The sequence below is a fragment of the Delphinapterus leucas genome, chromosome 7 (assembly GCF_059928025.1).
Source record: "Delphinapterus leucas isolate spDelLeu-1000000601 "Yukka" chromosome 7, BTC_Dleu_Yukka2, whole genome shotgun sequence".
NCBI classification, from domain to species: domain Eukaryota; kingdom Metazoa; phylum Chordata; class Mammalia; order Artiodactyla; family Monodontidae; genus Delphinapterus; species Delphinapterus leucas.
In genome coordinates this window covers 45623484-45647681 of record NC_143135.1, presented here as the reverse complement: position 1 = coordinate 45647681, position 24198 = coordinate 45623484, and the positions used below count along the sequence as shown (strand labels likewise).

The window sequence follows — 24198 nt, the reverse complement described above, 5'->3', positions numbered from 1 at the left end:
GTTGCCTATCTCCACTTCGTTTAGTTGTTTTTCTGGGATTTTGTCTTGTTCCTTCATCTGGTGCATAGTCCTCTGCCTTTTCATTTTGTCTTTCTGTGAATGTGGTTTTCACTGCACGGGCTGCAGGATTGTAGTTCTTCTTGCTTCTGCTGTCTGCCCCCTGGTGGATGAGGCTATCTAAGAGGCTTGTGCAAGCTTCTTGATGGGAGGGACTGGTGGTGGGTAGAGCTGGGTGTTGCTCTGGTGGGCAGAGCTCTGTAAAACTTTAATGTGCTTGTCTGCTGATGGGTAGGGCTGGGTTCCCTCCCTGTTGGTTGTTTGGCCTGAGGCGACCCAGCACTGGAGGTTACAGGCTCTTTGGTGGGGCTAATGGTGGACTCTGGGAGGGCTCACGCCAAGGAGTACTTCCCAGAATTTCTGCTGCCAGTGTCCTTGTCCTCACAGTGAGACACAGCCACCTCCTGCCTCTGCAGGAGACCCTCCAGCACTAGCAGGTAGGTCTGGCTCCATCTGCTGTGCGGTCACTGCTCCTTCCCCTGGGTCCTGATGTGCACACTACTTTGTGTGTGCCCTCCAAGAGTGGAGTCTCTGTTTCCCCCAGTCCTGTCGAAGTCCTTCAGTCAAATCCCACTAGCCTTCAAAGTCTGATTCTCTGCGAATTCCTCCTCCTGTTGCCAAACCCCCAGGTTGGGAAGCCTGACATGGGGCTCAGGACCTTCAATCCAGTGTGTGGACTTCTGTGGTATAATTGTTCTCCAGTTTGTGAGTCACCCACCCAGCTGTTATGGGGTTTGATTTTACTGTGATTGTCCCTCCTACCATCTCATTGCAGCTTCTCCTTTGTCTTTGGATGTGGGTTATCTTTGTTGGTGAGTTCCGGTGTCTTCCTGTCGATGATTGTTCAGCAGTTAGTCGTGATTCCAGTGTGCTCGCAACAAGGAGTGAGTGCACATCCTTTTATTCCGCCATCTTGAACCAGTCTGCCTTAAATGTAATGTTAAATGGTTGAATAATATTCTACTCAGTGCAGAAGGAAGTAACACTGATGGAGTACATACTGTGCCAGACATTGTGCACAGTGTTCTATTTTTGTCCCATTTTATCCCCATAGTAGTTCTGTATGATGGGTGTTATTATACCCATTTCATAGATGAGAAAAATTGAGACCTAGCTTAGTTTATTTCCATTTCATTAATTGACCTCTACTACATTCTATGTATGATTCTGAGTTCTGGAGATTCAAAGATGAGTGGGACATTGTCCCTCCTATAAGGATTTCAGAAAATCTACAGGGGGCAGCGTATGAGTATAGAGGTAGTTTCAATACAGTGTGCTGAGTGCAGTGACACAGAAGAGGAACACCTGACCTGGGTCAGAGCAGTTTTACCAGAGCAGTGCTTCTCAAACTTTAACGTGCATATGGAAGTACTGGGGGTTCTTGTTAAAATGCAGATTCTGATTTTGGGGTCTTCGGTGCGGTATGAGATTCTTCATTTCCAACAGGCTTCCAGGTGATGCTGATGCTGCTGGTCCACATTTTGGACTGTTTTGAGTGGGAATATTATAGACAATGTAGGATTTGAACAGATACCAGTTAGCTGGGTAGAGAAATGGGGAAAGGTAATCTAGATAGGACAGCATGGGGCAGGGCATAGAAGCATAAAAAAATGTGTTAAATGGGTAGACTACTTATAATCTATAGCAGGTGTTGGCAAACTACAGCTTGCTGGGTGAATTCAGCCCACATAGCCTGTTTTTATATAGCCCATGTGCTAAGATAATTTTCACGTTTTTAAAGGGTTGTTAAAAAATACCGAAAAAACAAAAAAACCCGAACAAAGAAGAACATATACCAGAGATGTAGAAAGTCTTAAATGTTTACAAGCTAGCCCTTTACAGAACATGCTTGCGATCTGTGTTGATGGTGGTTATTGGTGGAGTGTAAAATCTGCAGTAGGGCATGGCAGGAAATATGTTAGAGACAGTAGGCAGGGGTGATCACAGGGGACACAGAGGAGCTTGGCCTTTATCTTTGAGGTGATAGGGAGCTAGGCAGAGTTTAAAGAAGGGAGGTGAAAACAGTAGGATTTTGTCACTGATTTGATGTAAGGGAGTGGGGAACAGGGTCCTGACATGGGTGAATGGTGTTGTTCCCAACTGAAATCCGTAAATGGAGGAGAAGCCATTTGAAAGGTAGAGATGGTTCATTCATTTTTGCACATGTTGAGTTTGAGAGAGCACTGTAGGATACCCAGGCTTTCCAGAGGATAAGAGAGATCAATTCTCATTCAGTATTACTGCATCACTGTTTTGTTTAACTGTTACTATTTCATTTACACTTTTAAAGTACTTTCATGTCACGTGTACATCCATACTCATTCATCTGAAAACAACAGGTTGTTGAACAGCAGGTGTCTTGTAATCCCTTTCATACAATGTGATGTGTGTGTGTGTAGAGCTGTCTGGAAGGATGCGTGCAGTATTTTCTACTGTTTTTCTATACAAAGCTATGTGTTTTGGGATTTAATAGACTTTTCTGGCCCAGGCTAGGAATTCACCATTGTTTACAACATTGTCAGCAGCAGCATTAATTTCAAATAATTGGCTTATGTGGAAAATTAATAAATTGGTGACTAAGTTGTACATACTTTGAGATGCTTATTGTTCAGTAAAATTAATATTCTGATATATTATTGAAATCCAACAGAGTAATCAGATCACATCAATTAGTTTGTGTATGATAGTATGTGTGCAGTTTGCTTTAGTTCTGTATGCAAATATACTATACTCTTAAAGGTTCCAGTTTTTGATTACTTATTCTAGTTTAATACAGAATAAATGGCATTTTATCCATACCCTTCTCCCTGGTAGTATCATGATTCTTGAAAGATACACTTTTGGCACTATAAAAGAATAGTTCCGAAATTGACCTTTCAGTGTAAGTAACACAGGTACATACCTAAGTTTAAAAGTTATTTTTTTGCTATGAAATAATGTTTTAAAAATTCTTTATATAGATTGAATACCTGCTTAAGAAACTTACAGAAGCTATGGGAGGAGGTTGGCAACAAGAACAATTTGAAAATTATAAAATCAACTTTGATGACAGTAAAGATGGCCTTTCCGTGTGGGAACTGATTGAGCTTATTGGAAATGGACAGTTTAGCAAAGGCATGGATCGGCAGACAGTGTCCATGGCAATTAATGAGGTCTTTAATGAGCTTATATTAGATGTGCTGAAACAGGTAAGAGTCCTATAACACTATTTCTCCTTACCTTTAGAATTTGACATGTTTGAAATAAAACAAATTTGCATTACAAAGATGAGTCTAAGTCACTTATACTTTTACACTGATTTAGAACAGGAATAAAGTTTCTTATTTTCCCAGTCTTGTGTTAGGCTTTCATTGTAAAGAATTACAGTTAAGCATTGGGAAATTACTATTTTGAAATAACTGTTTAAATGATCACATTTCTAAACATTTTTAAAGTACTTTTATGTCACGTGTACATCCATACTTATTCATCTGAAAGATCCCATGGCATATTGTTCAGTGAAAAAAAGTTTGTTGAACAGTAGGTGTCTTGTCATCCCTTTCATGCAATGTGATTTGTGTTTGTAGAGCTGTCTGGAAGGATGAGTGCCAAAATGTTGATTGCTGCTGGATTGTGGGATTTCTGTGAATTTTATTTTATTCTTTGTTCTTTTCTTATTATTGGACTTACTATTATATATGTTTATACATGTTGATCTCTCTTTATATATATGATATATATTATTTTTATAAAATCATAAAAATATTCTTTCTTTTGGGAAAAAATACCTTTATATAGTAAAGTTGTGTTTATCATATTAGATGATAAAGTTTGTTTTCTCAGCACCTGCATAGCATCTGATATACATATGGAGGCTTAATGCTTATTAAGTAGAATTTATATATTTTTAGTGGATTAGATTAGATTTCCTACCTTATTACATTGAATAATAGCTCTGATTTGGGATTTCCTTACTTTGGTCCTTTCTTTGCTCTGTTAGGTGATATTGTTTTTGCTCTTTTCTCCAAATGGAGCCCATCAAAAAAATTAATTGAGGCTTAATTTGTGTAAGTTTTTGGTGCTGCAAAGAATTATGAGACATGGTCTCTGTCTGAAGAGAATTTCCAGACAGATTAGGATGGCAGAATATAGAACTACAGATGAATTGCAGTATGAGATAGCTTTGGCTTAAATGTTCAAGGATTAGCAAACTGAACAAGTAATATGATTAGAACTTAGTGTAATAAGCAAATGATACAGCCAAGATATTATCATATATTTAACAATGTGTATAGTCTATCACAAGCTATCAGCACCTATAGATTTACTATTTAAAATGTGAGTTAGGGCTTCCCTGGTGGCGCAGTGGTTGAGAGTCTGCCCGCCGATGCAGGGGACACGGGTTCATGACCCAGTCCGGGAGGATCCCACATGCCGCAGAGCGGCTAGGCCCGTGAGCCATGGCCCCTGAGCCTGCGCGTCTGGAGCCTGTGCTCCACAACGGGAGAGGCCACAACAGTGAGAGGCCCGCGTACCACAAAAAAAAAAAAAAAAAAAAAGTGAGTTATTCTTGAATAGTACTGAAGGGTTTTGGCCTATAATAAATGTGTAGTTTTGCTGAAGTAAAATTTTTAATCATACACCTTTGATGCTGATATATGGGAAGGAAGCACAGGGCTAGTAAGTGTGAGCATAGAAGCTATACTTAGAAGCCAGTAGCCTAACTACTGGTCCAGTTCTTTTTCTGCTCCTTTGGAGCAGAGTCATCCTCCAGAATTGTGAGGTCAGGTAGAGAGGTACTTTGGTGCCAGAGGGTGACTGGCTGAGAAGATACGCTTGGCCAAGTTGACTCATAGGTTTTAGCATTTTCATTGATGGAGGTCTAGATTTACTGAGAATCACTGTGAGGCCTAGGTCTAGATTTACTGAGAATCTCAGATCACTGTGTGTGTGCATGTGTTTGTGTTTTCTATTTTAAAGGGAACAGATAGAATAGTATAATGAACTCTCGTATATCCATCACCCAGCCCCAGGAATCACTGATACCTGGTTAATCCTCCCTGCCTACTTTGACCTCTCCTGTCTTATCTTGACACAAATCCAGACATTTCATTTTATCTATAAATATTTCAGTAGGCATCCCTAAAAGATAAGGTATTAAAAAAAGAAACCCCACAATGCTGTTAACATCAGGGGGTCTTGCAGTCTCTTATCTGCATATAGCTTTTGGCGAGGTTGGGGGGTTTGGGTGGGGGGAGGAGATGTCTCTGAGTGTCTAAAATACTATGTAAACTTTTATCTGCACATGCTTGCATGAATTTGACTGGGTATAGTGCCCTGCCTTTGTAGCTCTTCAAAGGGTTCATGATCCACAAAGGGCAAGAACCTTTGATATTCATGTATTCAAGGCCACACATCAGATAATGGAGTAGGCAAGAATGTCAAGGAAGAGGTATCAGCTCTTATAAATAAAAGGACAGGAGTTTATATCAGATTTAATCTTTCATAGGGTTACATGATGAAAAAAGGCCATAGACGGAAAAACTGGACTGAACGCTGGTTTGTACTAAAACCCAACATAATTTCTTACTATGTGAGTGAGGATCTGAAAGATAAGAAAGGAGACATTCTCTTGGATGAGAACTGCTGTGTGGAGGTAAGAGTCAACGGTTACCTCTTTCCAGTGCTGCCCCCTGCTGTTCAAGTAGTTTATCTTCCTTCTTCTAGACTCCAGAGCCTTAAAAATAATCTTAACATTTACATTTCCAAAATAATATAGGCATACAGTAGCCATAGTTTCTGAACCAAAAAATTAGATACCTGACAAAATTTTTTTCTAATGTGAGTTTATTTTCTTATACTTGAGAATAAAATATAGGGATTAAATCTCATTTGTACATTTAAGGGATCATTTCTTGAATAAAATGGAGTCATAAATAAGAAAATAAAGCAAAAAAAATTCAGTAAGAAAGTGTTTGAAATCATGAATATATCAGAAAACCTGGGCCATTTTGAGTGTAATAGATAAACCAAAAGAAGATGTGAGCATTGCCTTGGAATACTTAGGGTGACTTTCAGAATACTTTAGTCACAGCTGCTAATTTGGTTAAAGAAGTGAAGTCCTCAAGAACATAAAGTTTTGAGTTTTTAATTTATAGCTGAACTATTGCCACATCTGTATTTGTTGAAGAACATTTAAAATACCTAAGATCTCATTCATAAATGATAATGTGTTTTGATGGTTGAAATGGTATGTATTAATGTCTTAGGGTGTGCAGTGCCCAGTAAGGGGTCTTCTTAGATTCAAGTAAACATGGAGACTCACAAGATTACCATAGGCCATACCAGTCTACTTATAAGGATATAGGACAAGAACCACAGCCTGCCAGCAACAATACCCCAGGTGCAAGGAAGGGAGAGACGCATCTGGAGGGTGTGGGAATCACCCTGGGTTAGAAGCCTCATATCCTATAGGAGTCAAGACCTATTGGAACAGTCCATGGGTATATCTTCCAGGGTTCCCTTAAGAGATGTGCTAAGGTACAAGGGTTGCTGTGCTCAGGAAAGCCCAAAGCATGGCCCATCAGGTGGTGTTGGTTCTCCCAGTCTAGGTGTAGTACACTAATCCAGGGTCATTTTCACCATAAGTACTGTTGCCTAGGGGGCAGCATTAGAAAATCAGTAATATTCATTTATAGGTACTTCTTATATAAATAATTAAGGTTGAACTTAATCTAAATACTTTAAAATAAAATTTTAAAGACTAATTTTGCTTTCTGTCTTAGTCCTTGCCTGACAAAGATGGAAAGAAATGCCTTTTTCTCATAAAATGTTTTGATAAGACCTTTGAAATCAGTGCTTCAGATAAGAAGAAGAAACAAGAGTGGATTCAGGGTAAGGTAATTTTTATTACTTGTCATGATATAACTTGAGAGCTCTTTCAGCTTTGGATATCATTAAAGATACTCGGCATTGTTTCCTCATTGTCTATAGTTATTTCTATGTGAAACAGTAGCTAGAAGAATAACAAAGTGAGAGGAGTTCCCAAAATTTTCATCAATTTCATTTGCCTGATGAATGTGTGGGAAAATTATAAACTGGACATTTTAGGTTTTTTTACTCTTACTATTTAAAGAACATGGAATTTCCCCTTTTAAGGACTATAAAGAATTTTAAAGTAGCCATTTTGAGTATTTAGTAACGTGTAAAACAAAAGAGGAATTGTGCAATAGCTTTTGAATACTTCAAGTAATTTTCAGGATCTGTTACTTTCACAAGAAATCACTAGTTTCAAATAATTATCTCAAGAATGCAAACTTCTGATTTAATAACTTTCAAACTAAAGTATTACTCCAAAATTAATAAAGAATGAAACACTTTATGAGATTTTATTTTTAATCATGACAGAGGATTCTGAATGTTATATTCTTGAACACAGGTAAAATTGTTTTATTGAAAATTATGGTCATTTTGATGTAGTTTAAGAGTTTGAGGCAAGTGTACCTGGGTCTGAATCCTCTCTCCTGGGCTTCTGGGGTTGAGTTAGGAATTCTGTAGCAGCTTTCTTCTTCTGTGGAATGGGGCAAATAATAGTATCGACCTCTCAGGTTGTTGTGAGGGTTCATAATTAGAAAATGAAGATATAGTTGCATATTTAAAAAATGACACATCATTGCAGAAATGTTTGTGACAGATTGCAAACAACTTAAACGTCCATTAATTGGGGAGTGGTTGAACAGATTATGGTACAGCTACACAGTGGAGAATTGTGCAGTACTGTGCAGTATGTACTGATATGGAAAGCTCTCCAAGGCTCTGAAGAGTGTGTTATGCCAACATTTGTGTCAACAGAAGATGGAGAACGTATATACATGTTTATTTGTATATGCTTAAAGTATCTCAGGAAAGATGCACAGAAACTGTTAGCATTAGTTGCTAGTGAAGTGGAGAACTCAGTACTGGGGGATAGGAGTAGGAGCGAGACTTCATCTGTGTCCTTTCATGCTTTTGAGTTTGAACAATGTGAAAGTATTAGCTCTTTAAGTAATTGAAACAATCAGGAAAGAAATCAGGTTTCACGTAAAAATTATATAATGCATGTAAAGGGTGTATATATAGCAAATATTCAAAAAATGGTAGCTGCTATTATCACCTCGGGAAGGGAGTATATAGGGAGATGGTTTCATAAGGTATAGATGAGGGGCAGACTAAATACAGCAGGTAGCAAATCAGATACCAGGAACTTTATATCTCAGCCCTTGCTATGTCTTGTTCTTACCTGGCCTTTTGGGAAGCATAGGAAAGGGAGTTGGAAGTGTTGGGATTTCCTCAAATGTGTGTGATATTCCCAAATCAAGATCTGTTTAAGCACAGATAGGCAGTTACGGAACTTTGGAGCTGGAAGGGACTTCAGAGATCATCTCTCTCATGTTAGAGATGAGAAACCCGTGCTGTAAGAGGCTCTGTGACTTGCTCACGGTCACACCACTGCTCAGTGGCAGGATCAGAATTATCCTGGGTCTCTGGTTTTATTCCCACTATGCCATTTACATGTTAGGCTTACAAAGAATGAAGGGTATTCCCTGTTTTTTCTCCCATGCCTTTCACAGCCATCCATTCTACCATCCATCTGCTGAAGCTGGGCAGCCCCCCACCACACAAAGAAGCCCGCCAGCGTCGGAAAGAACTCCGGAAGAAGGTGCTGGCTGAGCAGGAGGAGCTGGAGCGACAGATGAAGGAGCTCCAGGTGGCAAATGAAAACAAGCAGCAGGAGCTGGAGACCGTGAGGAAGGTGGGCGTGGACGCTGGGCTGGGGGCGGGCTCTCATTTCACTGCAGAAGCCACAGCGACCTCACTTACTTGGTAGAGCTTTGGTTCTACCAAGATTAGGTTAATGCAACCGTAGAGAGATTTTTTTTGTGAACTGTGCTCGCAGGAAGTACATCTAGACCACTGAGTGAGACGCCCTGGTTTACCCAGCCCTTGAAAGTTATGAGGGTCTCAGGGTAGCAGGGACATTTCATTGACCAGAAAAGAACATTTATAAGAACAATGAGCACAGTTGAATTTTGTCAGAGAAAGATGAGACATTGTATTCCCCTAAGGATGTCAAGGTCACTTTTGGTGAACTGGACAGGATCTGTTGCTTTTTTAGGTTTTCCCCCTTAGCTCCCATCTTCACTCATGAGGATCTTGGAAGACCCTTAGTGTTAGAATTGTGGGGTTTTACTTATTGTTTGGAGTCAAAGATACAGTCTGGGTCAGCTTCTCTTTCCATCTCAGGGCTAGGAGGTCAAGTACCACAGGCTGTATGAGATAGTTGACATTCATTGGGAAACTTTCTTCCTCAGTTGTGTATATCACAATTCTGGGTGTGGTGCCGAGTCCTCAGTGTGTGGTCATGGTCTTTATTTGGGGCGCCTTTGGGTTGATCCTTTCTGCCTTGAATCACTGAGCACCTGCTAACCACAAGCTCAAGCATCCTTTTGTGTCCTCCTATGCAGCACCTATGCCCTGGGATGTGGCATACTTTAAGGCCCCAAATTCCTGGTGGGGTTCTCCCTTTGCAACCCCTAGAAATGCCACACTCTGTGCTGACTTCCTCTGTTTCTGAAGTTGGTTGTCTGTCTTACTGGTGTTTCCTGATGTGTGATGAATCATTTTTCTCTTGTTGCTTTCAAGATTTTCTTTTTGTCTTTGGTTTTCCACCGTTTTACTATGATGTGTATGTATGTCTGTATGATATGAAGTATGTGTTAAACTCTTTGTATTTATCTTAGAGTTCATTGAACTTATTGGATGTGTAGGTTAGTATTTTCCATCAGATTGGGAAAGTTTTCAGTCACTATTTCTTCCAATATTTTTCCTTCTCCTTTCTCTCTTTCCTATCCTTCAGATACTCCTGTTATGTGAATGTTGGTGTACTTAATGGGTGTCTCACATTTCTCTGATGCTGTTTTCTTCTCTGTTCTTCAGATTGCATAATTTCTATCAATCTATCTTTTTTTGTTTTGTTTTGTTTTGTTTTGTTTTGCTTTTTGCGGTACGCGGGCCTCTCACTGTTGCAGCCTCTCCCGTTGTGGAGCACAGGCTCTGGACGCGCAGGCCCAGCAGCCACGGCTCACGGGCCCAGCTGCTCCGCGGCTTGCGGGATCCTCCCGGACTGGGTCATGAACCTGTGTCCCCTGCATCGGCAGGCGGACTCTCAACCACTGCGCCACCAGGGAAGCCCTATCAATCTATCTTTGATAGATTCTTCCTACAGCCCAAATGTATGTATGAGAATCTCTAGTGAATTTTTCATTTCAGTTATTGTACTTTTCAACTCCAGAATTTCCATTTGGTTCTTTTTTATAATTTCTGTCTCTTTATTGATGTTTTCTGTTTGATGGGATATCATCATATCATCTATGACTTCCTTAAGCATGGCTTCCTTAGTTCTTTGAACATATAATAACTAACTTCTTTGAAGTCTTTGCTAAATCCGATATCTGGGCCCCTTCAAAGGCAGTTTCTATTGCCTGCTTTTTTCCCTGCGTATGAGTCACACTTTTCTCTTTCTTTGCACATCTCATAATTTTTTGTTGAAAACTGGATGTTTTAGATAATACATTGTAGCAACACTAGATATGGCTTTCGCCCCTTCCCCAAAAGCTTGTTATTGTTGTTTGCTCATTTATTTGTTTCATGATTTGGCTGGATTATTTCAGTGGAGTCTGTTTGCCTCATGGTGTGCAGCCTCTGACTGTCCTCCTCCAAAGCACAACCTTGGGCGTGCACACAGTGCCTTGGGGTGACTGAGGTGTCAGCAGGGCTTTTTTTGGCATTCTTTTGTTTTATACAATTTTTAAAGGTTACACTCCATTTACAGTTATTACAAAATATTGGCTATATTCCCTGTGTTGTAGAATACATCCTTAAGCCTATCTTACACCCAACAGTTTGTACCTCCCACTTTCCCTACCCCTATCTTGCCCTCCCCCCTGTAACTGCTAGTTTATTCTCTGTATCTGTGAGCCTGCTTCTTTCTTGTTATATTCACTAGTTTGTTGTATGTTTTAGATTCCACATATAAGTGATATCATACCGTATTTGTCTTTCTCTGTCTGACTTATTTCACTTAGCATAATGCCTTCCAAGTCCATCCATATTGCTGCAAATGGCAGAATTTAATTATTTTTTATGGCTAAGTAGTATTCCATTGTAGATATGTATTCACCACATCTATTTTCTATTCATTCATCTGTTGATAGACACTTAGATTGCTTACATATCTTGACAATTGTAAATAATGCTGCTGTGAACATTGGGATGCCTGTATCTTTTCAGATCAGTGCTTTTGTTTTTCTTGGATATAAACCCAGGAGTGGGGACTTCCCTGGTGGTCCAGTGGTTAAGAATCCACCTTCCAATGCACAGGTTCGATCCTTGGTCAGGGAACTAAGCTCCCACATGCTGCAGGGCAACTAAGCCCGTGCGCCGCAACTAGAGAGCCCATGCACTGCAGCTACTGAGCCTGCGCGCTCTGCAGCCCACATACCACAACTAGAGAGAAGCCCGCGTGCCACAACGAAAAGACCCTGCATGCCGCAACAAGGATCTTGTGTGCCGCAACTAAGACCTGACACAGCCAAATAAATAAATAAATAAATAAATATTAAAACCCAAAAAACCCAGGAGTAGAATTGCTGGGTCATATGGTAGTTCTGCTTTTTAGTTTTCTGAGGAACCTCCATACAATTTTCCACAGTGGCTGTACCGGTTTACATTCCCACCAACAGTGTACAAGGTTTTGGGTTGTTTGTTTGTTTGATGCTGAGTTGTACGAGCTGTTTATATATGTTAGATATTAATCCCTTATTGGTCATATCATTTGCAAATATTTTCTCCCATTTGGTAAGTTGTCTTTTCGCTTTGTCAATGGCTTTGTTGTGCAAAAGCTTTAAAGTTTAATTAGGTCCCATTTGTTTATTTTTGCTTTTATTTCTTTTACTTTAGGAGATAGATTTTTAAAAATTGCTGTGATTTATGTCAAAGAGTATTCTGCCTGTGTTTTCCTCTAGGAATTTTATAGTATCTGGTCTTACATTTAGGTCTTTAATCTATTTTGAGCTTATTTTTGTATGTGGCAGCAGAGCTCTTTGTCTCCATTTCTGATCTCTGTTAGTCTCTCAGCTCTCTGTTAAGCCGGATGCCTCTGTTGGTATCACCTCCAGTTGTTCATCTCACAGTGGCTCTGTTGTTTTCAACAATGCCCTGGGACCTACCTGGCCCCCACAGTTTGATATTTAAATTCTGGCCCACATGTAGTTTTTGAGGCCTGTCTTTGAGACTTGTTCCTACTACACGGGGGCTCTTTGCTGGCTTCCCCTGGCTTCCCCTGTCAGACTTCTAGCTGGCCTGTGGTTTTAGTTTGTTAGTCTTGTCGACTGAAAAAAAGCACAGCTAAAATCTAAGAGTTATGTTTTATTCGGGGACTTTACTGAGGACTCTAGCCAGCCTGGGAGAAAGCTTCTCAGCTCTGAGGAACTGTTCCAAAGAGGTAAGCGGGGAGCCAGGATACAAAGGAATTTTTGTTGAACAAAACAAAACAAAACAAAACATGTAGTTACTGCTAATCACAAAAAACAGATATTTCAAGTTAATGATTTTAGTGCTTTTCAATGTATGGGAAGATGCAAATCTGAGCTCATTAAAATTATTTCTTAGATATGCATCTTAACCATCTAGGGCCAGTATCCTGTTTTCCTCCATCCTGAATCCCCTCAGGGTGCACTGCTGGGACAGCTGCAGTGGCTGATGGCTTGATGGTGGGCAATGTTCTTTATTTATTGGAATGGCAAGCAACATTTTTTTGTCTACACCCTCCTGTGAGATACCTTAGCCCTAGATTGGAAACTGAGGAGAGAGGGAGGCTTATGTTCTTGGTTCCATGGCCATGGGGTAGAGCCTCCTTCCACTGCCATGTCGGGGGAGCAGTAGGCAGAGAGGGGGCTGCACCGTGGCTCACATGCCATAGACTTTCACTATTCTTGGGGAGATTCAGTTGATTTTCTTGCTAAGTGTTCTCCGTTTGCTGTATGCTTTTAGGATAATTCCCAGAGACTTTAAATGGTTGTTTTTGCTTTTCTTCTAAATGTTGTTTTGCCAGGGAAAGGGTCTGTGGAGTTCCTCATGCACCCTTTGGGAAGTTGAGCTCTGATAAAGTTTTAAGGAATAATGTTAAGATGACAAAACTGTATAGGACAAGCTCAAGAAATAGATGCGAACCTCATGAATGCATTTGCAAGTGAATTTAACTTAATGACTGTACTAAAATTTTCTTGGCAAAATGTTGTTCAGAGTTATTAGGAATCATTCATTTACCTAATTTGTTTTGTATGTTGACTGGGAAAATTGTTGGAATGGAATTCCAGTGGATCTACAAGTTTTATTCGGTCTTTATTGAATACTGAGAATGTTTGACTTCCTCCGTAATGTTTAAGTGTGACCATTTCTCTCCAAATGCACTTCCATTGTAATATTCCCTGCTTTTCTGTGGATGGGTTTTGGGGTAGAAACTAGAAGAAGCAGCATCTCGGGCAGCAGAAGAAGAAAAGAAGCGCCTTCAGACTCAAGTGGAACTACAGGCCAGGTTCAGCACGGAGCTGGAGCGGGAGAAGCTTGTGAGTATCGCATGCCCAGAGGTGCTGCTGTGGCCTTAACTCACAGAGCCAGCCCAGGTCGGCAGAGGGGCAAAAGCCTGCCTGGGTTGGTGGAGGGTGAAGAGCTGGGAGGCTAGAGTGAGATCATCTTGCCAGCTTGGCTCTGTTGCTGACTTGCAGTGGGCTCCTGGGGAAGTTACATGTTTGTTATTCATTCATTATCGGTTTATTGAGCACCTTCTATATGCCAGGTACCATGCCAAGGATATAAAGGTAAACCTTGCACTCAAGACCCCCAAGTAGAAATTTATGGGATGGGATGGTAAGTGCTGTGGGTAGGAGGACTAAAGTTCCTGGTTTGCTTGGGACAGTCCCTGCCATCCTGGTACAATTATTAATAGCATCCCTTTCAGCCTTCAGAGTCTTGCCTTGGAAAATAAATAGCTACGGAAAAAGTAAGCATAAGTTCCATGACGTTGCACCTCTGTCATGAGCAGAGTGAGCGTTCTGAAGTCAGGAGAACACGTGAACGCTGGCCTGCCGCTCTTGGCGGCTCTGACTCATCATCTGATTAGAGGGTCTCATCCCCAAGAGACCCAAGGTCCAGGTCGCTTCAGGCAGCGAGCTGGTTAATTGGAACACAGGTCTCCTCACATGAGTTGCAGTGTGTGGGAGAGGGCTGGGCCCAGGGCCTATTAAATAGGTGCTGTGACATTCCCTTTAGCACCTTTTTGTTGCTCAGACTTGAAGTGGACGTGTTTGTGTCGCGAGAAGAAGGCATGTATGACATGGGGGGTGCTGCCCTCGTGGCCAGAAGATCTGGGTTTGTGTCCTCTGCTCCTGCTCATGAATAACTTGTTTCTCTTCTTCAAATTAGGGGGATAGTCGTATGATCCTTCATGACCCTTATGAGGGTGAACTAAGCTAATGCAAGCAAAAGTGTCTTATAAACTGCAGAGACGTATGCTAATGTGTATGTTATTGCATTTAGGATGTCCTTGTCTTTTAACTTACAAGGCAGAGATTCAAAGCTCTTTTAGCTAGAATGGAGAAACCATAAATGTGTTAGAACACTAATTAAGTGCTTGAGGTCCCCCTGGGGCCAGAGGTGCCCTAGAGAGGGAGAAAGGACGGGGTGCTGGGCAGCCAGGTAAGTGCAGAAGGGCTCACTGCAGGCCAGTCTTTCCTTTCCCCCTTATTTTAACCCTTCGGCTGTTCTGACTGGGAAAAGGTTCATTCTCTTTAGAGGAGACTCTTGGTAGAAAGATGGTGATTTTAAGACAGAAAGGAGTTTAAAGAGAAATTATACAGGGAAATATTTTTTTCTTGAGTCTGAAATGTGGAGTGAAAGGGATGAGAAATATACCAGGGCAGGAGAATAGCATTCAGGGTGTAGTTTGTGGGCCCAGACTCTTTGGTTGTGGTCTTGGGTCTTGGCATTGGGCGTGGTGCTCTCGCTTCCTCAGTCTTCGGGGAGTGAAGGACGGGCCCTGTCCACCCTGATGGGCTGCGGCTGTGGGCTGTGCTGTGGCTTCACTCAGGGTGGTGGTGGAGCGGGAGGCTTTCCCTGAGGGCGAAGCCAACCTCAGTTTAAACATGACTCTTTTATACCGTCAGATCAGGCAGCAGATGGAAGAACAGGTTGCCCAGAAATCCTCTGAACTGGAACAGTATTTGCAACGGGTCCGGGAGCTGGAAGACATGTACCTAAAGCTGCAGGAGGCTCTCGAGGATGAGAGGCAGGCCCGGCAAGATGAAGAGACTGTGCGGAAGCTTCAGGCCAGGTGCCGATCGCCTCATCCTCTGTGCTTTATGTGCTTTGCCTGGACTCCTCATACACTTTCTAGGAATGACTAACTCTGCTGGAGAGGGAGGGGTCTCTGACAGATTGGAGAGACCCTGGGGGCTTGGCTGGCTGGGCTATTTATTCCCAGTCTGGGCCGCTGGGAGACCCTTGCTTATAGGGCTAAAGACAGGGCTCAGCTACCCTCTCCCAGTTTCTAACTTGCTTCCCCATTTGCTTTCTTTAAGATGTCATGTCAGGGGATGCAGCGCTAAAAACTGTTTCCCCAGCTGGTCAGTGCAGGCATATCTTGTGCTTTAAGCTACGCCCCCTGTTTTAGGAGCACTTGTGGGATGAGCTGGGGTACATTTTCCATGGCTGCCATGCCACACGTGGAGCAGCAACAGATGTTCTTTTAATCTTCAGGAGGAAAGAAAGAAGGAGGTTTCTTTGTTATGTATGTTGCCAAAAATGACTTCAAAAATAAATGAATTAGGTTTTGAAAAGGTTGATTCTATTAAGGAAAAAATTATCTTCTAAATAGAAAATTAAATGCCTAGCACATTGCCTGGCATTTATGGGTCCCACAAGTGTGTGTTCACCATGGTGTTAACCAGGGGATGGGAACCACCACCCTGTTGTTATTGGGCAGTGATGTTAGCACACCATCCACTGCATGGGAAGGTTTGGTCCCATGTGACTTGCAAAGAGAGACATTCTAAGGGACATTAGACGTTTTTGAACCTCCTTATCATTTGTGATGTGTCAAGAGTTTATAGATCACCTTGTGCAGAGAATTCACAGGTGAGATATGTTATATATATTTACTTCTCTGAAGCTTTGAGGGAGGTTCATTATGACACGGCAGAGATTAGATCATAAAGGAAACCAGATAACTCCAGAAATTTATTAAAGTATTAGTTATTTCATGTTTATAGAATGAGTGATGTTTTGAATAAGACAGTTTTGGATAATTGATGCCAGTAGTTTTTAACCAGTGGTAAATATCATCATCCCCTATAAAGCTTTTAAAAAATACTCATGTAGGGCCTGTCACAAATTTAGTAAATCAAAATATCTGTGGATAGGAGCCCAGGCATGAGTATTGTTATTTAAAAAGCTCTCGCTAGGGAATTCCCTGGCGATCTAGTGGTTAGGACTCCGTGCTTCCACTGCAGGGGACACGGGCTCTATCCCTGGTCGGTGAACTAAGATCTATGCATGCTGTGCAATGCGGCCAAAAAAAAAAGAAAAAAAAAAAGCTCTGGCTAATTATTTTGTACACTGTGATTTAAGTAAATGGCAAAATGGTTTCAACCTTTTAAATGCAAATATAACTGCTACATACAGCTCTGCTCCAATAAGCTGATATTACTGCACAAAAACTAACTAGTTTTTCTTGGGGTATATAAGGCCATTTTATGAATTTTACTACTCTAAATTGTTCTTTTACCTTAGTTTTTGGAACTTGACTTTAGTTTTTGGAACTTGAAGTGGACAGATTCGCGCCCTCTAGTGGTCATTTTTAAGTGAGGCGAGTCCATCTCTTTCCCGAAGTCACAGGAGGCTGGGCCTGATTCAGAGGGACATTTTTTTTTTTGCGGTATGCGGGCCTCTCACTGTTGTGGCCTCTCCCGTTGCGGAGCACAGGCTCCGGACGCGCAGGCTCAGCAGCCATGGCTCACGGGCCCAGCCGCTCCGCGGCATGTGGGATCTTCCCGGACCGGGGCACGAACCCGTGTCGCCTGCATCGGCAGGCGGACTCTGAACCACTGCGCCACCAGGGAAGCCCCAGAGGGACATTTTGTCAGATTGGCAAAGGGGGCTTTCTTCTTGCTCCCACTCAGGGTAGGCCTTTCTGGGTAGGAAATCAAGGGAAGTCATCGTGGAGTTGAGATAGAAACATTTAAGTCTGGTACTAATGAACTGTAACATAATCTTAGGCTGAGGGTGTATATACAGGGCTTTTATTTTTTTTTAATTTATTTTTATTTTTGGCTGTGCGCGGGCTTTCTCTAGTTGCGGTGAGCGGGGTCTACTCTTCATTGCGGTATGTGGGCTTCTCATTGCGGTGGCTTCTCTTGTTGCGGAGCACGGGCTCTAGGTGCGTGGGCTTCAGTAGTTGTGGCACGTGGGCTCAGTAGTTGTGGCTCGTGAACTCTAGAGCGCAGGCTCAGTAGTTGTGGAGCACGGACTTAGTTGCTCCGCGGCACGTGGGATCTTCTGGACCAGGGCTGGAGCCCGTGTCCCTGCATTGGCAGGCAGATTCTCAACCACTGCGCCACCAGGGAAGCCCTAGAGGGCTTTTTAGTTAGCCTCTGTCCTTTCTTTAAGCAATAGCAAGTCATTCTTCGAACGTTTGGCATCTCATTGTTCTTCCAATGGACGGTGCCTTCTCTGTCAGTGTCTTAAATTTTCCCAGAGATATTTTTTATAGTGAATTGTTTAAATACAAGAACTTTGACTTGAGCCATCTGGATCTTGTTGGGGTTTTTTTTTCCCACTAAAATTGAAGTTTTTTAAAAAAAATGTGTAATCCTGAAGGTTATCTATCCTCTCCTGAATGGGAACTCAGAAGGAAACTGTTCATTTAACATTTGGACAACTCAATCATTGGAAAGTTCTTGAGACGGAGCCATAGTCTGTCCGGTTATAACTTGCGCCCACTAAATTTTTGTGTCTGTGAGGCCTAGGAGCGTACCTTAGGTCTGTATTCCCAGCAACTAGTACAGGGTATGGCACACAGTAAGTGCCCAAGGAGTCTTTTTTGAACAAATGGAGCCAGGTTCTACGCATGGGGCCATGTGGAACAACAGTCTCTTCCATGCGATAATACTCTTCATGTATTTGAAGGCAGGTTGGCGCTGAGCCCTGGAGTGAGGTCTGGGTTTGATTCCCAGCCCTGGTACTTCCTAGCTGTGTAATTTTAGAAAAGTTAGTTCATTTCTTGCAGCCTTCATTTCCTTATCTATACAATAAGCTCGTAGGGTTGTTGTGAAGGGTAAGGGAGGGGATGCTTGCAAAGAGTTTCGTGTAACGTCTGGATTTGGTGGTCACTCGGAGTATGTTGGTTTCTGTTCCTTTAGCTCATCTGCAGATGGGGAAGATATGCAACGTATAGAATGTCAAATAAGCATTCAAAAAAGGTGTTGACAGGCTGGAATGATGGTTTTAGAGCAAGAAGATAATTTAAAATATCAACATAACAAGTATAGGATCCAGGATACTTGGCTTAATAGCAGCTCATTTGAAAAGATTCATGGTTTTACTTCCCTGATATGATTGATTGCCAAAAACCTCATATACTCTCAGGCAGCCTTCATGAAGTATTCGGAGCAAATGAGGTAATAGTCCCACCATAATCATATGAGCTGATATTTATTCAGCACTTATGACATGGTAGGCACTGTTCTAAGTACCTTACTTGCATTATCACGTTTAATGGATCAGCAAACCTTTGGTGGTAGGTATAGTTCCTATTCCTTTTTTATAAATGAAGAAACTGAGGCACAGAGAGGTTCAAGTCTTTAGTCAGGAGTCTTGTTTGTAAACCACAGAAACCAACTTGGGTTAGCTAAAGCAATAAAAGCATTTGTTGGAAGGTTCTTGAGAAACTCACCAATTCCACAGAAAGGCAGGTGGCCAGGCCTTGAACACAGGCAGGAACCAAGGGAGGCTGAGCAGCCCTGACCAGGCCACGGCAAGAGCCCAGCGAGGGTGCCACTGATGTCGACATTGGCACCGTGGGTCGGTCAGTCAGTTGTCCCCATTGCTCCTGCCATCACTTGACACTAGATGTTGCTGCCACCAAAAGATAAATTCTTCACTGTCTCTGCTCCTTTGTGTCAGTGGCCTCCATCAAGACATCCCTAGACACGTGAAGGGGATTCAGGCTGGGCAGCCTAACCTCCTGCAAATGTCCCTTCCCCTCCAGACTTTCACCACTAGGATGAAGAATCCTTCCGGTCTCATTCACTGTTGTATCCCCTGTGCCTAGAAAAGCACATGGACAGTGTGGAATATATACACACTGAGTAAGTGAGTCCACTCTGCACTGGTCAGCCCACGTTGGCAGTGATGTGTTCACTGCGGATGTCACACTCCGAGGGACGTCTCAGAGGGTGCAGATTGGCCCTTGGTGGAACCCGGGGTAGGGGATGGGAGAGCTCATTTTACTTGAGGAAGAACTTTCTAAGAATCAAGGCTGCCAGAAATAAACTGACCCGGTTTGTGAAGCGTGGCCCATCACACAGAACTGGAGAACAACCCTGTAGGATGTTGTAGAGGGAATTCTTACAATGGTGTGGGACTGGGGATGGGGATTGGGGTAGTCAGATAGGGGCTGTAGAGTCTGTTACGTTACTTCTGCTGTTGTTGGTTTTAGAAGCGCCAACGCTCTTGGGTAGTAGTTACTGGCCTGCCGTGTGGCTTGTTACCATAGTTCTGATGGTCAAGCCGGTAGAGATGCGTCCCGTCCTGGGCTGGCATCTAACCACATTGTCTACACTTTGGGTACAGGTAGGGCTGCACGTTAATTTATTTATTAAATACTGGCATAGCTGGATATTCTCAGATAGGTAGCCTGTTATTAAGAGATAACATTTTGAAGTCATACAGGCCTGGGTTGAAAGCCATTACTTACCTGTGCGTCATACTTTTAAACCCTTTGACTTCATCTGCAGGGATAATAACACCTTGCAGAATCGTGGAGGGTTAGCAGCAAGGAAGGTGAAGAGCCTGACGGGCAGCGCTTCGTTAGGAAGCGGTGTCTGCTCACTCTACCTTTTGTCAGCTCCTTCTTCTCTTGCTTTCATTAGTCAGCTTTTTCCTTGGTGATAGGTCTTCACTAGATAAAAAATGTTTTAATGTTACAGCAACCCGGCAAATTTCAAAACATGGCCCTGCCACCTGCCTGCCAGGTGAATGACCTAGTGCAGGTCACTTAACCTTCGTGCCTCACTTTTTTCATCTCTGAACGGAATAATAATAATAGTACTTAAGTTTATTGTGAGGATTAATTGAGAAAACACACTTCCTTCTTGGCCCATTAAGCCTTCAACGCATGTTATTTTTACTGTCATTTTTTTTTTTTCATAAAAGGGTGAAACAGAGCTTGGAGCAGGACTCATGAGTCACCTTAGCCACTTTGTGAATCTAGTTTCCCTCTTGTGAAATGAGCGGTGGGTTAGATGACCCCCAGGCTTCTCTGCGGCTCTGGCGTGCTCCGACATCTGCTGGGTCAGGGGCGGTGACCGGGAGGGTCTGACGCCGAGCTCGCATCGCAGGTTGCTGGAGGAAGAGTCGTCCAAGAGGGCCGAGCTGGAGAAGTGGCACTTGGAGCAGCAGCAGGCCATTCGCACCACGGAGGCGGAGAAACAGGAGCTGGAGAACCAGCGCGCCGTCAAAGAGCAGGCCCTCCAGGAAGCCGTGGAGCAGCTGCAACAGCTGGAGCTTGAGCGGAAGCAAGCACTTGAGCAGTACGAGGTCATTAAACCCAGCCCTGCAAACACGTGCATTTAAATATTCTTAAACATTTAAAGCAACAGGATATTTGCTTTACTGTAAGAAGCGGTGTAAGAATTGTGTTTAGCTGTAGGTAGGAATTTTTTTACAGGCGATGGGGCGTAACAGTTGGAGTCCAATCAAGAGACTGAAACTACACCGGCAATATGAACAGGGAAGGTTTAATATAAACGACTATTAACTCTAACAGGGGATTACCTCCTGAGCAGCAAAGAAAACTCTGAGCTGCAGGAAGGGCAGACACAGGAAGCAGCCACTGCCTCTAGGGCTGAGGCGGAGCGTCCAGGGGAGGAACACATCCTCTTTGCTCCCTTAGCCCAGTGCTGTGAGCCAGTCCTTCTTGGAGAGGGCATGGCCTTCGCCCACTGGGTGGCAGAAAAGCTCAGCGAGGTGCTGAGACTGGGAAGCCACCCTCTGGGGCACTGGTGGAAGCTGCCCACAGTGGAGGTGCCGCTAAAACCCACTGGTGTGAGCACCATGGGTGTCCCACTTGCCGCAGGAGCTGCTGTGCAGAGCACAGTGGAGCCTCCTGCAGTGTCCCGCCAGCCCTTCCACTAACGAAGCTTAAGTGGTGCCAGCTGTCGAGGGAACGTTAGCCTAACAGCACAGGCAAGACAGCGAAGGGTGGATTTGGAGCCGAGAGGCAGTAAGCCGTAACTGGCACACAAGGATCTTATATATTCATCTGTAATTAGTGCGAATTAGGTCCTCTGTGTGACCTCGGGCAGGTTACTTAACTGCTCTGAATCCTAGTTTCCACATCTGTAAAACGGGATAATAATATTTCGTGCTTCTTATGGCTGTGATGACTTAATGAGATAATCCACTAGTGTATAGTAAGTGCCTAATCATTGTTATTTGACTCTTAAACTACCTGTGTGTTTGCATAGTCTAAAATCTGCTTTTGTTCCAGGGAGTTAAAAAGAAGCTGGAGATGGCAGCTAACAAGACCAAGAGCTGGAAGGACAGAGTGGCCCAGCATGAAGGGTTAATTCGATTGATAGAACCAGGTAACACATTCTTTGAAGTAATCAGATATTTAGTCAATTTATTTTTCTGTTTTATCTGTGTACCTGAATTGTGCTAAAAAAAAAACCCCAAAAAACAAACTTCCTCAGCCCAAATATACAGAAACCCAGCCGTTTACAGTAAATTTCTCTTGAATAATCACTTGCCCTCTGATAGATAAGAAGGCCTGGTTAATCCCCTTTGTATACATCTTCTAGTTGTTTTGGCTGGTATAACCTTTATGGATGTTCCTCAGAGAAGAAATAACGTAGAAAAGTTACTCCTTTGTCTGTGGAAAAATGATAATGTTCATTGAAGAATATAAGACTTCCTATGTTTAATGCATGTTTGTCTCTTAGGTTCAAAAAACCCTCACCTGATCACTAACTGGGGCCCTGCAGCTTTCACCCAGGCAGAACTTGAAGAGAGAGAGAAGAGCTGGAAAGGAAAGAAGGCCACAGAGTGAGCAGAAGTCATGTCAGTTATGTAGGTTCTGAGTATAACTGGAAAGCTTTATGCTAAAGACAAAAGGACCTGGCTTTGCTGCTTCTAACTCTTCTTCTTTCAGTGCCTCCTGGTCAGTATATTAAGGAAGCCTTCTTACTTATCTGCCTGTAAAGAAGGGCTTACCTGAAAAGAAAAAAAAAGTCAGCATCGTCAAGCTCTTTATTTACCCTTTCTCTGAAAACTTCAGCTTCTGAAAGTTCCCATTAGCTCCCTCAGATTGCCGGTGGGGCCAGCGCTCGGACAGCGCAGTGACGCCCTCATTGACCCGCGGCGTGTGGCTGGCAGCGAGCGGCGCTCAGCTCACCGGCTACCAGAACCTCTGCGGGCCGGCCGTTGTTCTTCCTCCTCCGAGTGCTTGTTCCTAAACTAGATGGGCCAGTCTGCTCGCCGTGGCCCGCAGTTGACGTGGACTGCCTGTGACCACGGATGCTCTACTGGAGAAGGCGTTTCTCTCGCACGTGGCCCTCGCTCTGACTAAGCGGTTGCCGTCTGTGTCTCTGGTTGTGCAGGTTCATGCAGTGTGACCGGTTGGCATCCTGGCCCCAGCGGCGCTATCTCAAGGAGGCAGAAGTCTTTCAAACAATGCTTTGGCTGAGATACATACTTACGAGTCAAGGACAGCACGGAGATGAACTAAGTAAATCCCATTTGGAATGATGTCTTGATACTAACTGAATTCCTCCTAATATTTAAAATGGTTTCAACTGTCCAAGTGCCGGCAGACCCCTTGGTTTTACTTTTGTAGTTACTGTACAGAACATTTCAGGTGTCCGTGAATGCTTGTCCTAATCAGACCTTTTCCTTGATAAATAGGGATATGATCATTTCTAGGAATCATTCATGAAGAAAGTTTTAAAATGTATTTTTGTGACATGCTGTGTTGAGAAGGAACAAAATATTTATAATTTTCAAACATTCTTACCTAAATGTTGTACAATGTAATATGCTGAACTTAATTTTTTGGCTAATTTTCTAAGGTATATTAAAAGTGTTTTGTATGGTTTTTGTTTGTTTTAGTAAAATGGAATCAGTAAGAAAATAAAAAAATACCAGAAGAGCATACATTTTCAACTGTCTGATTTGATAGGACAGGAGAGTAAGGTTGTGTGTATGTGTGCATGTTTTCATATAATGAGATGAACTTGGATTTAGGGACACTTCCTGAAAACACTGGGTTTGCAGTTTGGAGCCCCCAAACCAGTGCTATCATGAAGTTAGCTATGGCCTCAAATTTGGCATTTGAGTCACTCGTGTGGGAAACCGTGGTGGATGTGTCAGCTCACAAACGGGAACTTACAAAGATGATTTCTCCCTCATTGTTGCTGTGCCCTCCAAATCCTCTTACCTCTGCTTTCCCGCATTTTCTTTTTATGCCTCTTAGTTTTTCTTTCAGTTTTACCAGAGTCAACAGTGTGGTTTTTTTGTTTTGGTTTTACACAGTGGCCAAGATTAAAACGCCTCTTGTGGATTAGGCAGGCCCACTCAGTCCAGCGTGATTGTCTTGGAAAACTGATCATTTCCTTCTAGAGGAGAGAACACACTGGTTGGTGTTTTTTTAACTTTTTTTTTTTTTGGCTGCATCGGGTCTTAGTTGCAGCACGCGGGACCTTCGTTGTGATGCTCGGGCTCCTTGCTAGATGCGGCTCGCGGGCTTCTGTCTAGCTGTAGCGTGCGGGTTTTTTCTCTAGTTGTGGTGCG

At 42.8% G+C, this 24198-nt stretch overlaps 1 protein-coding gene across 1 annotated transcript in view; it reads left to right on the top strand.

Moving 5' to 3' along the window:
- The window catches only part of SWAP70 (switching B cell complex subunit SWAP70), a 78597-nt gene extending 55037 nt beyond the window's left edge, over positions 1-23560 (top strand). Inside the window, exons 4-12 of the mRNA XM_022555669.2 lie at positions 3018-3245; positions 5546-5692; positions 6822-6930; positions 8646-8827; positions 13593-13700; positions 15297-15463; positions 20748-20946; positions 21899-21995; positions 22353-23560. Coding sequence (XP_022411377.1) covers positions 3018-3245; positions 5546-5692; positions 6822-6930; positions 8646-8827; positions 13593-13700; positions 15297-15463; positions 20748-20946; positions 21899-21995; positions 22353-22459 — 1344 coding nt within the window. The 3' untranslated portion in view covers positions 22460-23560. The remainder of the gene's footprint in view (positions 1-3017; positions 3246-5545; positions 5693-6821; positions 6931-8645; positions 8828-13592; positions 13701-15296; positions 15464-20747; positions 20947-21898; positions 21996-22352) is intronic.
- Positions 23561-24198: the final 638 nt, after the last annotated feature.